This window comes from Gasterosteus aculeatus, chromosome 15, assembly GCF_964276395.1.
Source record: "Gasterosteus aculeatus chromosome 15, fGasAcu3.hap1.1, whole genome shotgun sequence".
In the NCBI taxonomy this organism is placed as follows: Eukaryota; Metazoa; Chordata; class Actinopteri; order Perciformes; family Gasterosteidae; genus Gasterosteus; species Gasterosteus aculeatus.
In genome coordinates this window covers 16,110,130-16,135,021 of record NC_135703.1, presented here as the reverse complement: position 1 = coordinate 16,135,021, position 24,892 = coordinate 16,110,130, and the positions used below count along the sequence as shown (strand labels likewise).

Here is a 24,892-nt window from a genome sequence, read left to right as displayed (position 1 = left end):
TTTCCAAACATTCCTGGTAGATTTATCAACTCGCTATTAATCAGTGACCCGAATATTATTGCATTTATCATTATTATTTCTGTAAAGGAATCACATGGGAACAAAGAATGATGAATACATAGAAGACAAAACACTGCAGGTTTACATATTCTAAAATTGTTGTTGATGATAAAACAATATTTGAATATTTGAATATAATATGAAATCTATGAAGCTCAGCAAATGGGTTAACGCAGTTGTAGGTGCATTTCCATTAACAGAAAAACATTTAAGTTTTTTAACACGTAAAGGAGATTTTTATTTCACATCCTTCTAAAAATGTTAAAACAGGTATTGTCCCTTTATTCCATTGTACAATAATTTGACGGCATGATTTAATAATTGTGCAATTAAGAGCACAATTATATATCATTATATTTGAAAGATTTCATGAACAATTAATTATAATCTATAAAATTTACATTGAATCTAATTTTGTATCTTGATATATTAATAATGATCTATTAATTTGTCAATTTGTTCATTTTTAAAATAAACTAAATTTAAACAAAATTTAGATCACATATTTTCGTTTGCATTTTTATTTATGTGTGTGTGTTTTCTTCTTGTTTTTTGTTCATTTTAATTTTATCATACAATATATACTAATATTGGAAGTTCTGTCTATAATTCCAGCACAATTGCTGGACCTCAGTGCCACATTTGATACCATAGACCATTGTATCCTGTTGCAGAGACTAGAACATCTGATTGGTATCAAAGGAACTGCACTCAGCTGGTTTAAATCCTACTTATCGGATCGATCCCAGTTTGTGCTTGTAAACGGTGAATCCTCAAAGACCACCAATGGTCACGGAGTGCCACAAGGTTCTGTACATGGAGTGATTTTTTTACGCTCTATATGGTTCCTTTGGGCGATCTTATCAGGAAACACAGCATAAACTTCCATTGTTATGCAGACGATACTCAACTGTATCTGTCGATCAAACCAGAAGAGACGAACCAGCTAGTTAGATTTCAAGAATGTCTTGGAGACATCAAAACTTGGATGACCGGCAACTTTCTGATGCTAAACTCAGAAAAAACAGAAGTTATCTTGATAGGCCCAGAGCGCCTTCGAAGCCAGCTGTCACGTGATACAGTTTTTATGCATGGAATTGCTCTGGTACCCAGCAGCACTGTCAGGAATCTGGGAGTTCTCTTCGACCAGAATATGACCTTCCACTCGCATACAAAGGAGACTTCAAGGACTGCCTTTTCTCATCTACGTAACATATCAAAAATCAGGAACTTCCTTTCTCAAAGTGATGCAGATAAATAAGTTCATGCGTTTGTCAATTCCAGACTGGACTACTGTAATTCTTTGTTATCAGGCTGCTCTTGTAAATCTCTTAAGCCTCTCCAGTTGATTCAGAATGCTGCAGCACATGTATTAACAAGAACTAAGAAAAGGGATCATATTACTCCTGTATTAACTTCTCTGCACTGGCTCCCTGTTAAATCAAGAATAGATTTTAAGGTATTTTTCCTCACCTCCAAGGCACTTGCTGGTGAGGCACTGTCGTATCTTAAAGAGCTTGTAACACCATATTTCCCTACAAGACAGCTGCGCTCCATAGATACTGGGTTACTTGTTGTTCCTATGGTCTTAAAAAGTAGGATGGGTGCCAAAGCCTTCAGTTATCAAGCTCCTTTTTTGTGGAACCAGCTTCCACTTTCAGTCCGGGGGCAGATTCGGTCAGCTCTTTTAAAGTAAAACTTTCCTCTTTGATTTTGCCTATAGTTAGGGCTGGCTCAGGTTAGCCTGGACCAGCCCTTAGTTAAGCTGCTATAGGCTTAGACTGCCGGGGGACTTCTTAGGACAAACCGAGATCCTCTCTCACGCTCTCGTTCTACAACAATTCACGTTTTATTAATGCACATGACTAATTCAGCTTCTTTCCGGGAGTTTTTTGTGCTTTCTCCCCCAGCATGTCTCCGTAGATCGTAGTTCCTTCTAGACCCTGGTCCTGACACCTGCCGTGGCCCTGCTGACGCCTGCTGCTGCCATCATCATCATCATTATTATTTTAGATATCAATCATATTACTGTACTCATAAACCAACATTACCCTCTCCTAAAGTCTTTGTGCTCTCCCTCCCCACAGGCTTCATTGGATGGTGGTTCTATCTGATGGTGGTTGCCCCTGCAGTGGTCCTGCTGGGTGCCTGGCTTACTACTCACAATTTCTTGAATAATTTCTGTCATAGGAATTGCATGTATTATGCATTGTTCCTTCTGTACACATGGCATCCATTGTAGTCTGTCCATCCCGGGAGTGGGATCCCTCCTTTGATGTTCTCCCTAAGGTTTCTTCCCTTTTTTTCCCTCTTGGAAGGGTTTTTTCATATTTTGGGGAGTTTTCCTGTGCCGATGGTGGGTTTCGGGACAGAGGATGTCGTATGTGTATAGACTGTAAATTTGTAATTTCCGATTTTGGGTTATACAAAATAATATGAATTGAATTGAACAATTGCAATTGTCTCCTCACTGTTGTTGCTGTTTTGCATTTCCCGACAGAACTGAAAAGCTTTATCCGTCGTTTTGACTTTGATTTTGTCCTATTACATCCTACTGGATCATTGAATCGGGAGGGGTTGCCAATTTCTCCCTTTTATACGACAGCAATAATGTGTTTCCTCCACCTCTGTTTGTATTTGCTCCTGTTTTCTGCCACCACTTTTTCTTTGGATATTCTCCATCTTTTTCATATTCTATATTCTGGCCAAATCAATTGGTTGACCTATTTGGATGAAAGGCGTATTTTCATTACTGTATCAGTAAGCCAGTATTAGAGTGATTTTTGCTTGGACTTATTTGATAGTACACTATCATAATCTCCATATTTCATACATATAACATATATAGACTATTAGGCTCTAGACACCAAAGGCAGGTAAAAGCAAATTCCAGCACATTAGAAGATCTCCACTCTTTACTTGCCATTGACATTCTTCGGCCTCCAGCAGGCGGCATCATTGGCATGTCTCCCTGCAGGGAGCCCAGTTCATCTGACTCCTCTGAGGTATGCAAGGAAGGGCTGGTGGAGTCACTGATAGAAGACAAGCTGTCAGATGGTGGCCTAATCATGAAGCTGGTCTTCCTGGGGTTGGATAGCAGGACTTCACTCTCATTTGACTCCCTTCGATGATTCTCATCCAGGTCTCTGATAGCGCTGGGCCTTAAGGTGCTAGTGGACAGCAGAGCTTCCAAATGGGTAGAGTGAGGGCACTCTCCCTCATGGGGATCTGGATGATGGTTTGTTGCGTTTCCCTCCACAGTTGATACAGCAGCCCAGGCCAGATGATGGTCCACCATAGCTGTGCGGATTTCTGGACCTTCATGGGTTTTGGGGGCTTGAATTGCAAAGTTCCTGCCAGACCCGGGCGGCATCCTAGGTTCGGGACAGATATAGCTGGTCTGACTGTGTCCCATATAGGCCAAGCTGTTGTGTCTTGGTGCCTCCTGGTTGGCTTTGAGCACAGTATTGTAATATGGAGGCTTCATATCTGCCTCTGGAATCACTTTGAAGGTCTGAGTCAAAGGCCCGTTGTGAGGTGATACATTACTCATTACACAAAGGTGTGGTAACGACTTCTTCTTAGCCTTGTAAATCAAACTGTCATCTTCCGTGTACCTCTCTCCATACAGTGTCTGTTTGATTTTCCTGATTCCCAAGTGGGATATTTCCAGTATGTTGAGGAACAGTGACACACCAGCAATGACAATCATGAAAACCATGAATATTGTCTTCTCCGTGGGCCTGGAGATGTAACAATCTACACTGTTGGGGCAAGGTAGCCTATCACACTTATAGAGGGGCTCTAGTTGGACACCATAAAGTATATGCTGGCCGAAAATGAAGCAGACCTCCACCAGAGAGCGTGTAAGGATATGGATGATGTACGTTCTCAATAGAGAGCCTCTGAGAGGAGCCTTCTTCACCCTCCTCTGCTCGTCTAGCCTCCTCAGTTCCCTCTCCATGCGCTTATGTTCGTCCAGCGCCAACTCCACCTCATCCAGCTCCTCCTTCAGCTGGGCCCGTCTGCGGTGGCGCTCCTTCTCAAGTGCTCGCATGCAGTAGAGGGCATGGCCCATGTAGACTAACGATGGCGCAGAGACAAAGATCACCTGCAAGACCCAGAAACGTATGAGGGAGATGGGGAAGGCACGGTCGTAGCAGACCGCCTTGCAGCCTGGCTGGTCAGTGTTGCAGACAAACTCGGACTGCTCATCATCCCATACGTCCTCAGCGGCCGCACCCAGGATCAGCATGCGGAAGATGAAAAGTATGGTAAGCCAGATCTTGCCCACGATAGTAGAATGAATGTGGACCTCTTCTAGGATGCTGCCCAGCAGGTTCCAGTCACCCATAGTCAGCGTTTCACCTCTTCACTGTCACATGTCCTCAAACTGTAGAAACACAGCATGCACAAAAACAAACTCCATATTAATTTTCAGATCTGAACGTCAAACATGCTCAGTCAGTGCCAGAATCCTTTTTAAAACAATAAATTCTGTACCCCCCCCCCACACTGAAGCAACCTGCAGATTCAATTCCAGAGAGATGTGAGGGACTTTTAAATGACTTATCAAAATAAAGTCCTAGAGATTTGGCTGCATTTCAATAGAGAAATCACTTGCTTAACCAGATGCTGACTCACCCATACCATATTCACTATCTCACTTTTTTATCCCACACAGTGAAATCTCTCTGTTAGACTACGCACCATTGCACTTTCAAAATCTCCACCTGTCCTCCAGACTGTATTCCCACTTGGTTTTTAAAAGCTGTATTTCAGACAGTTGGTCCTCACATTTGATCCATTATTAACTGCTCCTCGTCAACTGGTATTTTTCCCTCAAATTTTAAACATGCTACCGTTAGTGCTGTGAACTAATTGCATCCGACACAGGCCTGTACTACTTTAATTGTTCTTGATGTCAGCTTGACTTTTGATGCTGTGGACTACAACGTTTTAATCAGCCGTCTAAAAAATTCTGTTGGGGTCAGTGGTGTAGCATTGGACTTGAACTGAAGTTCATATCTGTCACACAGGTAATTTTCTATAAAGCTTAGAGATGCCTCCTCCTCATTTGCTTCTCTGTTCGGTGGTGTTCCTCAGGGGTCTATTTTGGGTCCCCTTCTATTCACCATATACATACTACACCTCGGTCCCATCATTTGGTAACGCAGTTTCATTGTTACTCAGATGATACACAACTTTACATCCCTATCAAGGCTGGTACCTCTACCATTTCCTGCATCATGCCCTGCTTTGCAGACAGAAATTGGAAATTGGATTTGGAATTGAAATGTCCAAGAATGTTCTGTTAAACAACTCCAAATGCGAGGTTTTTATTATTTCACCTGCCTCCCCGAGCTGTGTTGCTGATCTGGGAATGCTATCAACAAATGTTCGGCATGAAGCATGCAACCTCAGCATTCTTTTTGACTCTGTGCTGTCCTTTGATACTCAGGCTACCAAAGTTCTGAAGATCTGCTTCGCCCAACTGAGACAATCAAGAAAAAACTGGTCTTTCCTCTCACCTGCAGACCTGGAAAGAGTCATCCACGCGCTCATCTTCCCCAGGCTGGATTATTGCAATGCACTTTATTCTGGCATTAGCAGACGAAACATTCAGAGACTTCAAATGACACAGAATGCTGCTGCTAGGCCTTTAACCCTAACAAGGAGAAGCGATCTCTGCACTGGCTACCTGTGAGCTTTAGAATTTTAAGATTTTATTGCTTGTTTTTAAGGTTCTGAACAAACTCGCTCCTGCCTACATCAGTGAGCTCTTGAGCCCGTATGGTAAATGGTAAATGGACTGTACTTGTATAGCACTCAATTTTCTAGTCTTCCGACCACTCACAGTACTTTAACACTACGTGACATCATTCACCCATTCACCTGCCCATCAGTAACTAACATTTGTACGCTGTAGTCGCAGCTACAGGAGCAATGTTGGGTTAAGTATCTTGCCCAAGGACACATCGACATGCGGGTTAGCCAGGACTGGGATCGAACCCACAACCCTCTGATTGGAGGACGACCGTGCTCCCCACTCACCCACAGTCGCCCACGTATGAGTGTGGTGCCTGAGATCTTCAGGCAGGGCCTTATTAACAGTCCCAAGCTCTCGATTGGTCCCTAAAGGTAACTGGGCCTTTGCGGTCAGGGCCCTTGTACTGTGGAACTCCTTTCCCTGCAAATTGAGACAGGCAAATTCAGTGTCCTCTTTTAAATCTCTTCTGAAGACTCACTTTTCCCAGCTGGCTTATTTATATATTTGATGGATTTTATCTTATTTATTATAAACTGCTTGATTGTAAATAATAATAATAATAATAATAACTTAGAATATAAACTTATATATAAATAAAAGTTATTATTATTATTAAAAATTATAGGGGTTTTCTTTGTATACGAACCATTGATTATGACAACAACATGTTCACAGGATATTACAATCTCACTACAAATAAATCAAGCAGCAGTCCAATAATACTAAGTTGGTGCATCATTAGATGGATGTCCAATGGATGTTTACAACCAACAGTTTAGGTTACAACTTTAGCATTTGCATATATTTTGTACCTCTGGATGTCCACTTGGTTGATCTTGTTGCATCTATTTTCAACAATTTGGCTTTCCAAGACCTCGCAAGACCGAAGAGGAATTCATTTGGTGAGTACAATGTTTTTGTCAACCAGATCAACTTAAACCAAAGTTGTAACAAACGCTGGCAATTCTTGTATAAGTATAAGGGGTGTGTTACTGTATATTTTTAGAATCCAGTGACAATATCAATACTTTCTGATATTCCCACCTTGTCAGAAGTTCTAAATGTTGAGCTCATTGGTCCAGTATGTATTGAGAGACATGAACTGAGATATATACTGGACCAATCAGCAAACTAAATGGAGGGTTTAGTTGTTCATGTAAAACTCATCAGGTCTTGAAAGGATCACAAACACCAATTCCAATGATCTTTCCAGTTCTAACATTGCAGCAACCACTGACATCCTCACAAGTGTTGAGCTCGTCCAATCAGGTATAGGTGGGTTCACGGTGATGTCTGATTGAAGGAGATAACTGTCAATCATGTGTTGTACACCCTAATTAAAAATGATTGTATGCATTTTGTATTTGTTATTTTGTGCATAAAAGTAAAGAAGCTTTCTGAGAATGTGAATTATTTATGAATGAGGCTTTTTATTTTAGAAACCAATAGTGTTTAAATTGTTTGGATGGCTTATACTATAGCCCAGTATAGACTATCACCGTGGCTTTTTATTATTTAGTCTATGGTGCAGCGCAGAAATCTTCTCTGGATGACATCATCCTAACAGTCTGAGGAACACAGACACTCGTTTTAAAAAGAACATGACTTCACGACTCCAATGATTTTATTGACCCACTGACATTTAAATCACGGTTGTTCTTTTTCAAGGCCTTAATAAAACTTAGCTCTTATCATAATGAGATGCCCCGGGCAAATCCAGACATCCTCTTGTCAAAGATGTCCGTGCCATTACCAGCACCTAATGGTTGGTGTGTATTCACCACAAAAACTATGCTGATTAATAGGCATTTATGAAAAATAAAAATAGCAAAAAAAATAACATTGAGCTTTGCATTGGTATAGAATTTGTTTTTGGTGGAATTTCCCACAAGTGCAAAAGGAACTGCACCAATTGGGTCTGGTTCCTCTGTTAGAAGGCCAGTAATTCAGCATTAACGTATTTATGGTATAATGACTTACATGAGTCATGCCCGGACTAATGTGTTGGGAATTGGGAACATGAAATTACAACAAATGAATCGATCATTTCAGCAGTACTTACGTATCACTGGTACGTGCTCCCTCTTTGCCTCTTGGTGCACTTCCTCATGTTTAGATAAACATCCTAGGAATTGGCTGTGTCTGTATGGCTACCCCATGGAGGTGTTTAGTGATCCTCTTGTGTCGGTCCCAAACTCCAGTCCACATCCCACACTGCTCTCCTCTGTCTTTGTCTGGTTTGTGTGTGCTGCGCCTGCCTGTGTGTTGGGAGTGCTCTCTGCATCTAGTCCCGTGTTACATGAAGGGTTCACAGGATGTTATCATCGATTGCTTCCCGACGGGACAATGTCCCTTCACCCAGCAGTGCCAACTCCAACCAGTGCCATCAATATCAGTCGCTCTGACAGAGAGAGGTGATATTTGTTTAAATGTGCAAAGTATGGAAGCAAATGGTTGCACACATTCAGTGTACCAACTTTAGATGTCGGTTCAATTATTGCAGAATCAAAATGGAAGTGAATTATATTTTTGAAAACAATTCAAGGTCAAATAGTAATTGGTACGCGCGTAAACAGGAATATTATGGTGATTTCCCTTTTTATTGGCCATGTACCTGATGTCTTTGCTCTGCTGTATATCAAACTGTTTAAACAATATCATGACATAGGCGTGAGTTTTTAGCATAGTGAGGGCTGACACTATCCCAGCCAGTAAGGCCCCAAAATCCCATACCACAGTGAAACAATAGCACATATTACTGGCTTGATTTGAGAGCCCGGGTGCTTGGCTGCATAAAATGACCAGCTGTGCCTGGAGGGCCTTTAATTAGGTTTCCATCGCGCTCTGACTGAGTCAATGGAGCATTGATTTGATTTTCCCTTCAGAAGCTGTGGCCATGGTCGCTGAGGCCAAACGTCACCCCAGGATCATTGGATTACACAACCTGCTTCATCAGTAGTTCCGCCCAATGGCCTGACTGACAGACAGCTGATGGGAACGGTGTAAGGGCATTGTTTTGGTTACAGTGAAACAATAGAATTATTAATAATCACCAAGATGATTAAGAAAATAAATAAATAACGGGGCACTATCCTAAAAGAGGACTAATAACTAATCTATAAATCAAATCTCGTAGTTGATTAAGAGCAAGAAATTGAAGGTTTCAACACTGCACTTCATTCCCAGCTACCAACACAGCACACATGAACGGAAAAATCAACAAACTAACCTGAGCCAGTCCTAACTAAAAGCATTATCAAAGAAGATAGTTTTAACCACCCTGATTATTTAATGACCATTTAAATAAAGGTGAGGTTTTTGTCCAAATGTGTAAACATAAGTGTTTAGACAAGTTTATACAAAATGAGGATGGCACGAATGAAAAAGTTTCAGTTCGCCAACCTTTTCCGCCCTACTTTGTTTTTGCTTGCACATACTAAAAGCGCTGTACCTCTGCAAATCACAAGTCTATCTGCAATTCTGTGGTGTTTTGATTAAAGGGAACACTTGTGAGTGTGATCATATGTGTAAATATCAGTGCATGTGTTTTTTTGTTTAACAGCAAAAATGTCGACTTCCGATTCGGTTGAAAAAAAAGGATGCAGGCTTTTAAAACATGGAGATATCATAGCACAGTGTCTGTGGAAGTTTTACTTCGTAGCCCAGTGAAAGTGGAGTTGGATTCCCTAAACACCGCGGTTTTCTTTTAATAAATCCTCATGAATCCTCCTAACCATCTTTCCTTGACCCCATGACTTTTTCCAAAGAGGTCAAGGAATAGTGGTTCGGAATAGACGTTAGGAGGTCATTCTTTTGACCATTGAAATCCAGCCTTGATCCATGAGATGGGGCGGTTGGGGGGGTCCTACAATGTCCCTATATCCTTATAGGGGGCCCTGACAAGTTTGGTAAGACGCTGTTAACTTTGAATTCCCCCGAGCTAAAAGAGGTTTAGTCTTCAATGAGGTGATTGTGTCTGAAAGTGGAAGCTGGTTGCACAAAAGAGGATCTTGATAACTGAAGGCTGACTCACATCCTACTTTTTAAGACTAGAAGCAAGAAGTAACCAGCATCTATAGAGCGCAGTTCTCTTGTAGGGCAATGAGGTACAATAGGCTCCTTAAGATACAAGTGCCTTGTTGGAGAGGAGAAGTATTTTAAATTCCAGTGCAGATAAGCTAATACAGGAGTAATGTCTTGTCTTGTCTTATTTTGTAGTTTTCTGCCTCTTGTCTCCCTGGGTAACTTCACTTCCTGCCTTGTCCTGTGATTGTCTGATTGTTTCCACCTGTGTCCAATCACCTGCACCTCTCTAGTGTATTTAAGCTGTGTGTGTCTCTTGTCACTTGTCGCATCATTGTTGATTTTTCTGGATGTTCATAGGTCCTGCCTGCCTTTTTGCCCCCAGGCCCTTTCGGAGTTTGTGACTATTAAAGTCTTTTTTTGGTTTGAAGTCTGCGCTTGAGTCCTGCCTTCCCCGCAACCTGACAAATAATACAATGTTTTTTTAAAGTTGTTAAATACACGTGCTGCAGCATTCTGAATCAATCGCTGAGGCTTGACCGCTTTTTAAAGCAGCCTGAAAATAAAGAATTGTATTAATCTAGCCTGGAACTTTTGCATCACTTTGAGACGGAAAGTGCCTGTTTTTTGATGCATTACGTAGGTGAAAAAAGGCAGTCCTTAAAGTTTTTTTTATCTTAGTGTTAAAGGACACATCCTGATCAAAGACTCTGTATGGTGCTGCTGGATATCAGAGCAATGCCATCCAGAGAAACTATATAACCAGATGACTAAGAATATTTAGATTGTATGCTCTAGGACTGTTGTGATATACAATATCATTAGGACATACTTAACCATGAAACTTTTTTTTTATGACAAATGTAGGTCATTTTATTAAGCATGCCATTATGTTATCTATTTTTAAGTCCTACTCCATTATTTGCCAAACGCATTTGATATAGACTTTTGGACAAACATACCATTGTATGACTTGTACAACATCAATAATTACTAATAATATTAACAGTACTACAACTACTGCTACTATAACAATTAATATTAAGAGTATTACTACAACGTCTTCATTAATATATCCGTTTGCTATAATATGTTGGATTCATGTTAATGTGTATTTAAAGACAATAAATACAATTCTGATTCTGAAGACATTTAAATTTGTGGGAAAAAAATTGGTTGGAAAAAGAAAAGAAAAAAGAAATTGTCTTATCAACCAAAGATTTTGCGACCCCTCTGCACTACTGTTGAAGACCTCTGCTTTAGAATATTCCGTCTGCATTCTCATTGGTCTTCAGCCTCTTAAGCTCCTCCTCTAGCTTGCTTATTTGCTGCTGCAGCTCCTTCGTGTCCTTTTGGGCTCTTAGCTCCACCTGTTGCTCCATCTGTTCAACCTTCCTCTCGTACCAACATTCCCACCGAGTTGACACAGAGTCAAAAAACGCTGAGTCACCTGACAGGAAGACAACAACACTTAACTTGAACTTTGGCTTGAAGATTTGAGATAAGCTTAAAACTGTAACACTTTATGATCCAAAACATCTCTCCAGAAACCTATGCGTGACATCATGTAGAATCATGGAAATATGTCAAAATGTGCTAAAAATAAATATTTTGTACCAAAAAAAGTTGAGTAAAAAAAAATATTTTTTTCTGTGCCCTGGTACAAAATGGCCTGCGGCCCAGTTGTTGGGGACCACTGATTTAAACAACGTATTTCATGCAACACAGAGATCAAGGAGCTCATTGATGTTGCTAGAGACTAATTTACCCCAAAACCAGAATTTAGATTCATGGTTTTTATTGATTAGGTGGACTGGCTTGCAGGTGTTCTTCAAGATTCTCCTTCTCTATTACGGCCATGTAATCGACTGGTGACATGAGGTGGGATGGGCTTCGTCCCCCTTGCAATTCTAAATCATACACAGGTTGGATGGATGCAACCTTGATCACTGAGCTTTAGGTGTTGGTAAAATATTTTTGTCCACCTTGGATAGCCAGGTTGGTTGTTTCCCCCTGTGCCCAGTGTTTGTGCATGGTTGGAGTAATGATGTATTTAGCTAAGCTCCGCATTACGACTGTGAACCCATCTCCAGCACATGGTTTATTGCTGAAATTACAACATCAAAGTAAGTTCAGTTAACATACATTAAGCTGTGATGGTAAAAACACATCCAGATTATCTAAACTGACATTACCTTATGTTCTAATAAAATGCAATTACTTACATTACAGGTCATTTAGCAGACGCTTTTTATCCAAAGCGACTTACATTACACTTTAAACCCATGGCTTTTCACATTTTTGCGCTTTTCACATTTTTGCCTGGGGAGCAATTAGGGGTTAGGTGTCTTGCTCAGGGACACTTTGACATGGAACATGGGGCAGCCTGGAATCGAACCACCAACCTTGTGCTTCCCAGCCCCCTCTAACCCCTGCGCCACGACGACCCCACTTAGTACTTAGTACATACAGTGGATAGTTTCCCATCCATCAGTTCACTCACCTCCATAACCTGCTGATTGGTCTTCTCCTGGCCGAACGTGGGCTTAGCAGGTCGGTTCATGAAGAACTCCAGTGTTCTGGTCCGCTCAGTATGAATCCCTACACGCCTGCATTCCCTAATCATGTCTCCAAAATGTTTGCTGTCTGGCCTGTTACAGTGGTGTTCCTGATTATTGATTAGTCTGGGTCCCTGGGCATTGATGCTAGACTGGCTGCTGCTGCTGCTTGAGAAGCCCCCCTCGCATGGGCATCACTGCTCCTATAGGCCTGCCTTGTTCTCCCATAGGCTGCCTGAGGATGTCAACAGAGCACATCAGGAGGTCTGTGGTCTGGGTGGCAGGCATAGGAAACAGGGTTGTCCTCTCATAGTCATCTGATAACAGGCCTGGGGAGGGAGAATAAATCGTTATTATGAAGCAAAATTAACTCTAGAGCCTTAATTTTGTTAGATAGGCAAAATTAGTTTACAAAACAAATGACGACTGACAAGCATGCATTCAGGAGCTAAATATTCAATGGAATGAAATTAATTTTGTAACAGCCCAAAATCACAAATTAGCCTCAGAGGGCTTCACAATCTGTTCACATGCGACATCCTGTGTTCCAAACACAAGAGGGTGGGCAGGATCCGTAATCTGAAAACAAGTCTGCTGCTGAGTGCATTTTGGTCGGTTCGGTCTGTCCAGCCAGGAAACAGACCCATAGCTCTTTTCTGTTTTGGGTCATGTGACCTCTTAATATCTTAAAAATGCACTCTATTGACTGCACCTGTGGATGCTTACACACCTGGCTGGTGACCTGTCCACTTTGATTTCAAAGTATGTTCTGGCCCCCATGTGCTTCTTCTCTGGACCTCCCAGGCTGTTGGTTGATTTGCATGGTCGGATGTTGATGTAGGTATCCAGTGAGGTGCTGCTGTCGCCGCATAGCACGGGTGGCAGGGGGAGGGACTCCAGGTCAGATTCTGCTGTGGACCGCTCCACAGACGGCGAGGGGAAGAGTTTGTAATACCGGGCTTTGGCTGGGATGTGGACGTCCCTGTCCTTCAATTGGGACATGCACCACCTCTTCAGCTCACGACTCACCGGTGTGTGCTTGAGATGAGAATGAAGCTGTTGTACGATCAAACCTCCCTCAAGTAATGGCACATAGACTTGCTGCACAATTGCTGTTTTTTCTCAATTTCATCAGTTTTGTCTGTTATCATCATCAACCTGTTTAATGTTGCCCTCCTTGTCGCGGTACAATGTGTAAAGCTGAAAGGCATCTTCACAATTTTCCCGGAGCAGATTCTTTTTATGGTGAAAGACATTCTCCACCTTTCTTTTATCATGTTCTTTCAGACTCTGCAAAGTAGTAACAGACTGTTAGAAGACATTGTAAAATGTGGTCATTAGCGCTGTTAAAAGTCTACTTAGACTACCCCCATTCGTGTTCATGTGAGACGTAATGACATGAGAGGAGCCGGGTTTGAGACCACATTACAGAAAGTAAATCTGTGATGTATCAAAGATGGCTTTTATATGCAAGTCCCAAACGCACTCAAAGCAAGGCCAGGCAAATTAATTTGTATAGCGCATATCAACAACAGGGCAACAGTGCTTCACATAAAACCATGAAATCATCAGGGAAATTAAGTAAGAACAGACTTAAAACAATTCCAAGAATAAAAGTTGCAGTGCAGTTTATGAAATAAAAGTAAAGTAAAAAAAAGCAAAAAGCATTTCACCACTTAATCCTTGAATCTGGTTCAATTAAGGCAGTAGCACAGAAAAATGTTCAGTCTTAATTTGAAGCCGCTGAGAGTCTCAGCCTCCAGCTTTCTGGGAGTTTGTTCCACATATGTGGAGTAGAAGAACTGAACCACCCAATACTTCATGAACCAACAGGAGGGTGGTCAAGTCTTTGTCGGACAGAAAGCTAGAGTAAAGACCTTAGAACTGTAGTGATCCATTTCCTTGGTCTTAGAGAGGACTCGAGCTGCTGCATTCTGACGGTCTTTCTAGAGAGACCTGTGAACACACCGCTACAATAGTCCAGTCTACTGATCCTTGATATATGCTTCAGGTGAGAGGTTTATTGTGTAATCTTTAAATGGCTGTTCAGATTGTGGTCTGTATCCATAACTACAGCTGGATTTCTGTTTTTGTTTGTGATTTTTTAATACCACTGGCTGACGAGGAATGAATTATAAGTTGGCATATTTACAATTTTTTTAGTTGTCTCACCATTTTATTCTAGACTAACTAAGGTTTACTACACACTTCTCCTTTTCCTGTGGTCAGTGAACTCCAGGTGGGGGGAGGATGGGGAGGGGCGGGACAGTGTCGACCCACCTGCTCTTTAACCCCCCCAACGTCCCCCTCCCAGCGGCTGTGTAGACTGCTGATGGTGGCTGCGTTCTTTTTGCAAAACTGCCGCTGCCTTTGTTGCTGCTGCTGGTGCCTTGGAGCCACCGTTCTGCTCTCCATCTGTTCACTGCTGTGGGTATCTTCCTCCACCTCATCTCAGAATGAACCATTCATCAACCACACGTGAATCTCTGAAGTTTCCCGCTTCCACAAACAACTGTGAATTCAGCGCAGCATCCATGCGATGGCGTCTGAGTTCGGTAGAGTTGGAAAGATCTTCACAGTTTCGGACTTCCTGTTTTTACCTTTTCATCAGTTTTAAAGCTTTTGCAGGAGGAGAGAATGTCTAAAACGAAGAGTATGAAAGAATGCCTTGAATGACAGTGTTTTCATCAACCTATCACCTCAGCATTGTAGACTTATCAGTTTTATGATGGTATCATGATTTCTGAATATTTTTACGACCTGATTTGTTCAAACTAAGTTTTTATGCTGTCTTCACTATCAAAGCTTTTGCAGCCTAAGAGAAGGTTTAGAAACGCACAACATACAAGATTGCATTGGTTAACAGTGATTTCATAAAGCTAGAACCCCAGGAAAGTATATTTATCAGTTTTATGATGGTATCATGATTTCTGAATGATTTTACAAACTGGTTTGTTCAAACTAAGTTTTTGTGCTTTCTTGAGTATTAAGGCGTTTGCAGGCTGAGAGAAGCCTTAAAACGCACAGAACACAAGAATGCCTGAGAGAAGGTTTAAAAACGCATAACAAACAAGAATACATTGGTTAACAGTGTTTTCATCAAGCTAGAACCTCAGGAAAGTAAATTCATCAGTTTCATGATGGTGTCATGATTTGTGAATGGTTGCTTTTAAATTGAAGAAAAGGTAAAAACTTTGACCTAACAATTTAGAACACATTTCCTCATGTATGTGTGATGGGTAGAGCTCTCCCCTCCCCCCCCTGCCTGTTTGGCCACACCACCTTAATTGGTGATGCCTAACAGGTGTGACCAGGTGCTCTTTAAATGGGAGCTTTTGCCCCACTAGAGCTAGAGGGGGGCTTGCTGTAGGTCTCCCACGGCATAGGCACAGCACTCGCCACGTGCGGATGGGTTTGAGCGGAATCTAGAGGAAATGATCAGGTGGTGCAACGCTGAGCCTGGTCACTGCTGTTTTTGCCTTTGATTTAAAATAGATTATGGTTACCCGGTTTATATAGTATCTTTGATTATGAATTGCTAATTTGTTTTCTTTCTGGGTTAGTGTCTTTGTTTTGTCCTACATAAACAACCATTACTGCGCCCTATACTGGGGGTCCCTTTAATGCCAGTGCAGGTGGGCATATAGTAGGCCTACAGGGGGTGGCTCACGAGGTGGAAGGCCCTTTCAGTTTATTTTGTTTGTTTGCTGTGTTTTTAATTCTTTTTGATTTGCTGTGTTTTCTTTCCTTTGACCTGGTGGTGGCCCCCTTGTCCCCTTGGTGGGCCTCAAGTAGTCACCTTGTACTGGTAGGGTACCCCAGTATAGTAATCCTTTTTCAAAGCATAGATTATATTTAGCCATAAAACCGACCAATGTTTCTGGATTGATTATTTCTTTTCTTTTAAATATTAAACCTACTTGTAAATAAAAAAAACATTGTTACAAAACTGGAACTTCACCTCTCTGCTCCCTTTCTTTTTCATTACAACTGATATTCTTTGGGTGAGAGTCCCAAAGTGACGTTGTCACCCTTGTGACCAGGCGAACGGCCGCCCCGGTTACAAATGTTACAAATCGGATTAATGCTTGTTAATGCTGCCGTGGCTCCTCTTTTACAAGCTACGTTATTAATATCACAGGGATATTCCCTTTGTAAGACTTTTGTTGTAGTGCATGCTGTCACCACCAGAGGGCAGTTAACCAGTCATCTTCAGCCTCCAACACACACACACACACACACACCCATACATACCAGGGTGGGCGGGGGAAAGAGCACTATACGCATGCATGGACAGTAAGCTCATTCTGTTTTGGGTTAGTGTCCTACCAGGGTACGTCGCCATGGTAACTGATGCTAATCACCTGACCCGCTACAGAGCGGGTAATGTTGCAGGGTAAACGTCTTCTGAACAACTCGTTCAGAAGACCAATCAAAGCTTGGTACATGATATGTTGAATAAAAGCAGACGGCGAGATAAGTGATCCAGAATAAAAGATGCCGTCTAAACAGACGACATAGAAAGGACACTTTGCAATAAGGAAAATCTTTGTGAGGTTACAAATTGTGGGGGTTACAAATTTGTACAAAGGTTACAAATCTTCTTAGCGAGACAGGCCTGCAAGGCAGAGACAGTGTGCCAGCTGTCCTAACCGTTTACAGATGGTTCTTTCTTGAACTTTTTTGATAGAAGAACAGAACCAAAGTTCAGGTAATGTATCAACTGGAGACCCGGCAGTACAACAGCATCATTGAAAATATGGTAAATGCTGGTAGAGAAGGCAGAGGAGGTGAAACCCTACCCATGGCACCAGAATCTTTCTAAGGATTCTGGTGCCACGGTTTGTTGAAAAATGATACAATTCCACTGGGGGAATATGCGTTTGAAGAAGAGTGTTTTCCTTGGTTGGTAATATAACCCCAAAGCACCGGGATCGATTGTGCGATGGTTGAAACCCAAGTAAAACATACAAAAGGTGAGCAGGGGGCATCGGGAATGACGATGAAAGTTCCTCTTGCCGCCGGTCTTACTGACCTGTTTCACATTGGTGATGATGATGTCATGGCTCACTGCCTTGCACATGTCATACATGGTCAGTGCGGCGATGAGTTTGGAGTATATCTGATATTTGCGGTAGCGTGACAAGATGTGATGACGACTTTGACAAAAGCGTCTCTCAGAGATCTGTGCTAAAGAGGCATTTAACCTTAATCCATCTCTGTTATATTGTTCTGCTACGGGCGCAAAGTGTACCAAGCAAATATCCCCCACGCCTTCACACCAGCAGCTTGAACCGATGACACAAGACAGGATGGATCCATGCTGTCATGTTGTTTAAGTTCTGACTCGACCATCTGAATGTTGCAGCTGAAATCAAGACCCATCAGACCAGGCAACGTTTTTCCAATCTTCTGTTGCCCATTGTGGTGATCCTGTGTGAATAGTCTCCTGGTCTCAGCTGACAGGAGCGGCCCCCGCTGTGGTCCCTTGCTGCTGTTGCCCGTCTTCATCAAGGTTCCACCTGTTGTGCGTTCAGAGATGCTATTCTGCATTCCTCGGTTGTAACGAGTGCTTATTTGGGTTCCTGTTGCCGTCATCTTGAACCAGTCTGTCCATTCTCCTCTGACTCAACAAGGCACTTTCGTCCACATAACTCCCATTTGCTGGGTGTTTTCTCTTGTTGGGATTCTCTGTAAACCTGTCGTCACGCTGATATCATTTCATTCAAAATGATACACACGATGAGAAAACCGCTCCCAAATCCCAGGTGGGCCACATAAACAGGATTAGTACGACCTTATCGTTGCAACTAGTTTACACCATGAGACTACAGTGTGCTGATTGAAACACCTCAATTAATGTATTAGCATTTTTACTATTGTCGAGTCGATCAGTCTCAATAATTGCAAGTGCAAACAAAGAAATTCACATATATATTTAATTTACAAATAAATGTGACTCCCACAATATTGGTTAAAAGGTCGCCAAAATGTTTGTGTGTGTTTGTGTACATCTGCAAGTTAGTGTGTCTGTGAAGAACAAATGTTAGTGTGTCTTTGTGTACATCTAAATGTTAGTGTGTCTGTGTGTTCATCTACATTTTAGTGTGTCTTTGTTTAAATGTAAACGTTAGTGTGTCTGTGAAAAACCAAATGTTAGTCAGTGTGTTTACATGATGGTATAATTTGAATCTTTGCTTAGTCGGACTATGCTATCTTTCGGGGGCAAGTGCTATTATCCCAATATACATGGCAGTGAATAAATCAAATCATTGGCCAAAAGCATGTCATATCCGATACATCTCTGTGTGTACGTGTGTTTGTGTTGTGCGTTTATCCGAGTCATGTGTGGATCTTGAGCTGCTCCTGAGGGGTCGACGCTCTCAGCGCGTCCTGATAGCGTCCTGATGGCGACCTGATGGCGTCCTGATGGCGTCCTGGTGGCGTCCTGATGGCGTCCTGGTTGCGTCCTGATGTCGTCCTGATGGCGTCCCGATGGCGTCCCGATGGCGTCCTGATGGCATCCTGATGGCGTCCTGGTCAAGGTTATTATCGTTAACGAAAACTAACAAAAAAACGAAAACGAGGTGTGATTTTTTATCCGTTAACTAAAATAAAAATAAAAACGAGCCTTTATAAAAAAAGGATAACTAACTGAAACTGTATTGTCCATCCATCCATTGTCAAACCGCTTATCCTGCACACAGGGTCGCGGGGGGGCTGGAGTCCATCCCAGCCAACTTCGGGCGATAGACAGGGTACATCCTGGATTGGTCGCCAGCCAATCGCAGGGCCACACAGAGACAGACAACCATTCACACTCACATTCATCATCGGGCGAAGGACCAGGTTCACCCTGGACACACCTACGGGCACGTTAGACCCACGTACTCCCCAGAGCATGTCTTTGGACTGTGGGAGGAAGCCGGAGATGCATTATTGTGTTCTGTGCGTTTTCAGCATTCTCTCGGCCTGAAAACGCATTAATAGTCAAGAATGCACCAAAACTTATATTGAACAAAAAAGGTTGGAAAACTATTCACAAACCATGATACCATCATAAAACAGATACATGCACTTTCCTGAGGTGCTAGTTTGAGGAAAACACTGTGAACCAATGCATTCTTGTGTTCTGTGCGTTTTTAAGGCTTCTCTCAGCCTGCAAACGCCTTAACAGTGAACAAAGCACAAAAACTTAGTTTGAACAAAAAAGGTTGGAAAACTATTGACAAAACATGATACCATCATAAAACAGATAAATGTACTTTCCTGAAGTGCTAGATTTAGGAAAACACTGTTAACCAATGCATTATTGTGTTCTGTGCGTTTTCAGCTTTCTCTCGGCCTGAAAACGCCTTAATAGTCAAGAATGCACCAAAACTTAGATTGAACAAAAAAGGTTGGAAAACTATTCACAAACCATGATACCATCATAAAACAGATACATGTACTTTCCTGAGGTGCTAGTTTGAGGAAAACACTGTGAACCAATGCATTCTTGTGTTCTGTGCGTTTTTAAGGCTTCTCTCAGCCTGCAAACGCCTTAATACTCAAGAAAGCACAAAAACTTAGTTTGAACAAAAAAGGTTGGAAAACTATTGACAAACCATGATACCATCATAAAACAGATAAATGTACTTTCCTGAAGTGCTAGATTTAGGAAAACACTGTTAACCGATGCATTATTGTGTTCTGTGCGTTTTCAGCTTTCTCTCGGCCTGAAAACGCATTAATAGTCAAGAATGCACCAAAACTTAGATTGAACAAAAAAGGTTGGAAAACTATTCACAAACCATGATACCATCATAAAACAGATACATGTACTTTCCTGAGGTGCTAGTTTGAGGAAAACACTGTGAACCAATGCATTCTTGTGTTCTGTGCGTTTTTAAGGCTTCTCTCAGCCTGCAAACGCCTTAATACTCAAGAAAGCACAAAAACTTAGTTTGAACAAAAAAGGTTGGAAAACTATTGACAAACCATGATACCATCATAAAACAGATAAATGTACTTTCCTGAAGTGCTAGATTTAGGAAAACACTGTTAACCGATGCATTATTGTGTTCTGTGCGTTTTCAGCTTTCTCTCGGCCTGAAAACGCATTAATAGTCAAGAATGCACCAAAACTTAGATTGAACAAAAAAGGTTGGAAAACTATTCACAAACCATGATACCATCATAAAACAGATACATGTACTTTCCTGAGGTGCTAGTTTGAGGAAAACACTGTGAACCAATGCATTCTTGTGTTCTGTGCGTTTTTAAGGCTTCTCTCAGCCTGCAAACGCCTTAATACTCAAGAAAGCACAAAAACTTAGTTTGAACAAAAAAGGTTGGGAAACTATTGACAAACCATGATACCATCATAAAACAGATAAATGTACTTTCCTGAAGTGCTAGATTTAGGAAAACACTGTTAACCGATGCATTATTGTGTTCTGTGCGTTTTCAGCTTTCTCTCGGCCTGAAAACGCATTAATACTCAAGAATGCACCAAAACTTAGATTGAACAAAAAAGGTTGGAAATCTATTCACAAACCATGATACCATCATAAAACAGATAAATGTACTTTCCTGAGGTGCTAGTTTGAGGAAAACACTGTTAACCAATGCATTCTTGTGTTCTGTGCGTTTTTAAGGCTTCTCTCAGCCTGCAAACGCCTTAATACTCAAGAAAGCACAAAAACTTAGTTTGAACAAAAAAGGTTGGAAAACTATTGACAAACCATGATACCATCATGAAACAGATAAATGTACTTTCCTGAAGTGCTAGATTTAGGAAAACACTGTTAACCGATGCATTATTGTGTTCTGTGCGTTTTCAGCTTTCTCTCGGCCTGAAAATGCATTAATAGTCAAGAATGCACCAAAACTTAGATTGAACAAAAAAGGTTGGAAAACTATTCACAAACCATGATACCATCATAAAACTGATACATGTACTTTCCTGAGGTGCTAGTTTGAGAAAAACACGGTGAACCAATGCATTCTTGTGTTCTGTGCGTTTTTAAGGCTTCTCTCAGCCTGCAAACGCCTTAATACTCAAGAAAGCACAAAAACTTAGTTTGAACAAAAAAGGTTGGAAAACTATTGACAAACCATGATACCATCATAAAACAGATAAATGTACTTTCCTGAAGTGCTAGATTTAGGAAAACACTGTTAACCGATGCATTATTGTGTTCTGTGCGTTTTCAGCTTTCTCTCGGCCTGAAAACGCATTAATAGTCAAGAATGCACCAAAACTTAGATTGAACAAAAAAGGTTGGAAAACTATTCACAAACCATGATACCATCATAAAACAGATACATGTACTTTCCTGAGGTGCTAGTTTGAGGAAAACACTGTGAACCAATGCATTCTTGTGTTCTGTGCGTTTTTAAGGCTTCTCTCAGCCTGCAGACGCCTTAATACTCAAGAAAGCACAAAAACTTAGTTTGAACTAAAAAGGTTGGAAAACTATTGACAAACCATGATAACATCACAAAACAGATAAATGTACTTTCCTGAAGTGCAAGATTTAGGAAAACACTTTTAACCGATGCATTATTGTGTTCCGTGCGTTTTTAAGGCTTCTCTCAGCCTGCAAACGCCTTAATACTCAAGAAAGCACAAAAACTTAGTTTGAACAAAAAAGGTTGGAAAACTATTGACAAACCATGATAACATCATAAAACAGTTAAATGTACTTTCCTGAGGTGCTAGTTTGAGGAAAACACTGTGAACCAATGCATTCTTGTGTTCTGTGCGTTTTTAAGGCTTCTCTCAGCCTGCAAACGCCTTAATACTCAAGAAAGCACAAAAACTTAGTTTGAACAAAAAAGGTTGGGAAACTATTGACAAACCATGATACCATCATAAAACAGATAAATGTACTTTCCTGAAGTGCTAGATTTAGGAAAACACTGTTAACCGATGCATTATTGTGTTCTGTGCGTTTTCAGCTTTCTCTCGGCCTGAAAATGCATTAATAGTCAAGAATGCACCAAAACTTAGATTGAACAAAAAAGGTTGGAAAACTATTCACAAACCATGATACCATCATAAAACTGATACATGTACTTTCCTGAGGTGCTAGTTTGAGAAAAACACGGTGAACCAATGCATTCTTGTGTTCTGTGCGTTTTTAAGGCTTCTCTCTGCCTGCAAACGCCTTAATACTCAAGAAAGCACAAAAACTTAGTTTGAACAAAAAAGGTTGGAAAACTATTGACAAACCATGATAACATCATAAAACAGTTAAATGTACTTTCCTGAGGTGCTAGTTTGAGGAAAACACTGTGAACCAATGCATTCTTGTGTTCTGTGCGTTTTTAAGGCTTCTCTCAGCCTGCAAACGCCTTAATACTCAAGAAAGCACAAAAACTTAGTTTGAACAAAAAAGGTTGGGAAACTATTGACAAACCATGATACCATCATAAAACAGATAAATGTACTTTCCTGAAGTGCTAGATTTAGGAAAACACTGTTAACCGATGCATTATTGTGTTCTGTGCGTTTTCAGCTTTCTCTCGGCCTGAAAACGCATTAATAGTCAAGAATGCACCAAAACTTAGATTGAACAAAAAAGGTTGGAAAACTATTCACAAACCATGATACCATCATAAAACAGATACATGTACTTTCCTGAGGTGCTAGTTTGAGGAAAACACTGTGAACCAATGCATTCTTGTGTTCTGTGCGTTTTTAAGGCTTCTCTCAGCCTGCAAACGCCTTAATACTCAAGAAAGCACAAAAACTTAGTTTGAACAAAAAAGGTTGGAAAACTATTCACAAACCATGATAACATCATAAAACAGTTAAATGTACTTTCCTGAGGTGCTAGTTTGAGGAAAACACTGTGAACCAATGCATTCTTTTGTTCTGTGCGTTTTTAAGGCTTCTCTCAGCCTGCAAACGCCTTAATACTCAAGAAAGCACAAAAACTTAGTTTGAACAAAAAAGGTTGGGAAACTATTGACAAACCATGATACCATCATAAAACAGATAAATGTACTTTCCTGAAGTGCTAGATTTAGGAAAACACTGTTAACCGATGCATTATTGTGTTCTGTGCGTTTTCAGCTTTCTCTCGGCCTGAAAACGCATTAATAGTCAAGAATGCACAAAAACTTAGATTGAACAAAAAAGGTTGGAAAACTATTCACAAACCATGATACCATCATAAAACAGATACATGTACTTTCCTGAGGTGCTAGTTTGAGGAAAACACTGTGAACCAATGCATTCTTGTGTTCTGTGCGTTTTTAAGGCTTCTCTCAGCCTGCAAACGCCTTAATACTCAAGAAAGCACAAAAACTTAGTTTGAACAAAAAAGGTTGGAAAACTATTCACAAACCATGATAACATCATAAAACAGTTAAATGTACTTTCCTGAGGTGCTAGTTTGAGGAAAACACTGTGAACCAATGCATTCTTGTGTTCTGTGCGTTTTTAAGGCTTCTCTCAGCCTGCAAACGCCTTAATACTCAAGAAAGCACAAAAACTTAGTTTGAACAAAAAAGGTTGGAAAACTATTCACAAACCATGATACCATCATAAAACTGATACATGTACTTTCCTGAGGTGCTAGTTTGAGAAAAACACGGTGAACCAATGCATTCTTGTGTTCTGTGCGTTTTTAAGGCTTCTCTCTGCCTGCAAACGCCTTAATACTCAAGAAAGCACAAAAACTTAGTTTGAACAAAAAAGGTTGGAAAACTATTGACAAACCATGATAACATCATAAAACAGTTAAATGTACTTTCCTGAGGTGCTAGTTTGAGGAAAACACTGTTAACCGATGCATTATTGTGTTCTGTGCGTTTTCAGCTTTCTCTCGGCCTGAAAACGCATTAATAGTCAAGAATGCACCAAAACTTAGATTGAACAAAAAAGGTTGGAAAACTATTCACAAACCATGATACCATCATAAAACAGATACATGTACTTTCCTGAGGTGCTAGTTTGAGGAAAACACTGTGAACCAATGCATTCTTGTGTTCTGTGCGTTTTTAAGGCTTCTCTCAGCCTGCAAACGCCTTAATACTCAAGAAAGCACAAAAACTTAGTTTGAACAAAAAAGGTTGGAAAACTATTCACAAACCATGATAACATCATAAAACAGTTAAATGTACTTTCCTGAGGTGCTAGTTTGAGGAAAACACTGTGAACCAATGCATTCTTTTGTTCTGTGCGTTTTTAAGGCTTCTCTCAGCCTGCAAACGCCTTAATACTCAAGAAAGCACAAAAACTTAGTTTGAACAAAAAAGGTTGGAAAACTATTCACAAACCATGATAACATCATAAAACAGTTAAATGTACTTTCCTGAGGTGCTAGTTTGAGGAAAACACTGTGAACCAATGCATTCTTGTGTTCTGTGCGTTTTTAAGGCTTCTCTCAGCCTGCAAACGCCTTAATACTCAAGAAAGCACAAAAACTTAGTTTGAACAAAAAAGGTTGGAAAACTATTCACAAACCATGATACCATCATAAAACTG

General features: G+C 40.9%; 1 protein-coding gene across 1 annotated transcript; it reads right to left on the bottom strand.

Moving 5' to 3' along the window:
• Window positions 1–629: 629 nt before the first annotated feature.
• On the bottom strand, window positions 630–8,112 carry LOC120833369 (gap junction alpha-10 protein-like). The gene is made up of 2 exons (XM_040200422.2): window positions 7,893–8,112; window positions 630–4,453 (listed from the first exon to the last, which is right to left on the bottom strand). Exon 2 carries the CDS (start codon window positions 4,412–4,414, stop codon window positions 2,888–2,890), a length of 1,527 nt encoding a protein of 508 aa, XP_040056356.1. The 5' UTR covers window positions 4,415–4,453; window positions 7,893–8,112; the 3' UTR covers window positions 630–2,887.
• Between the last annotated feature and the right edge of the window lie 16,780 nt (window positions 8,113–24,892).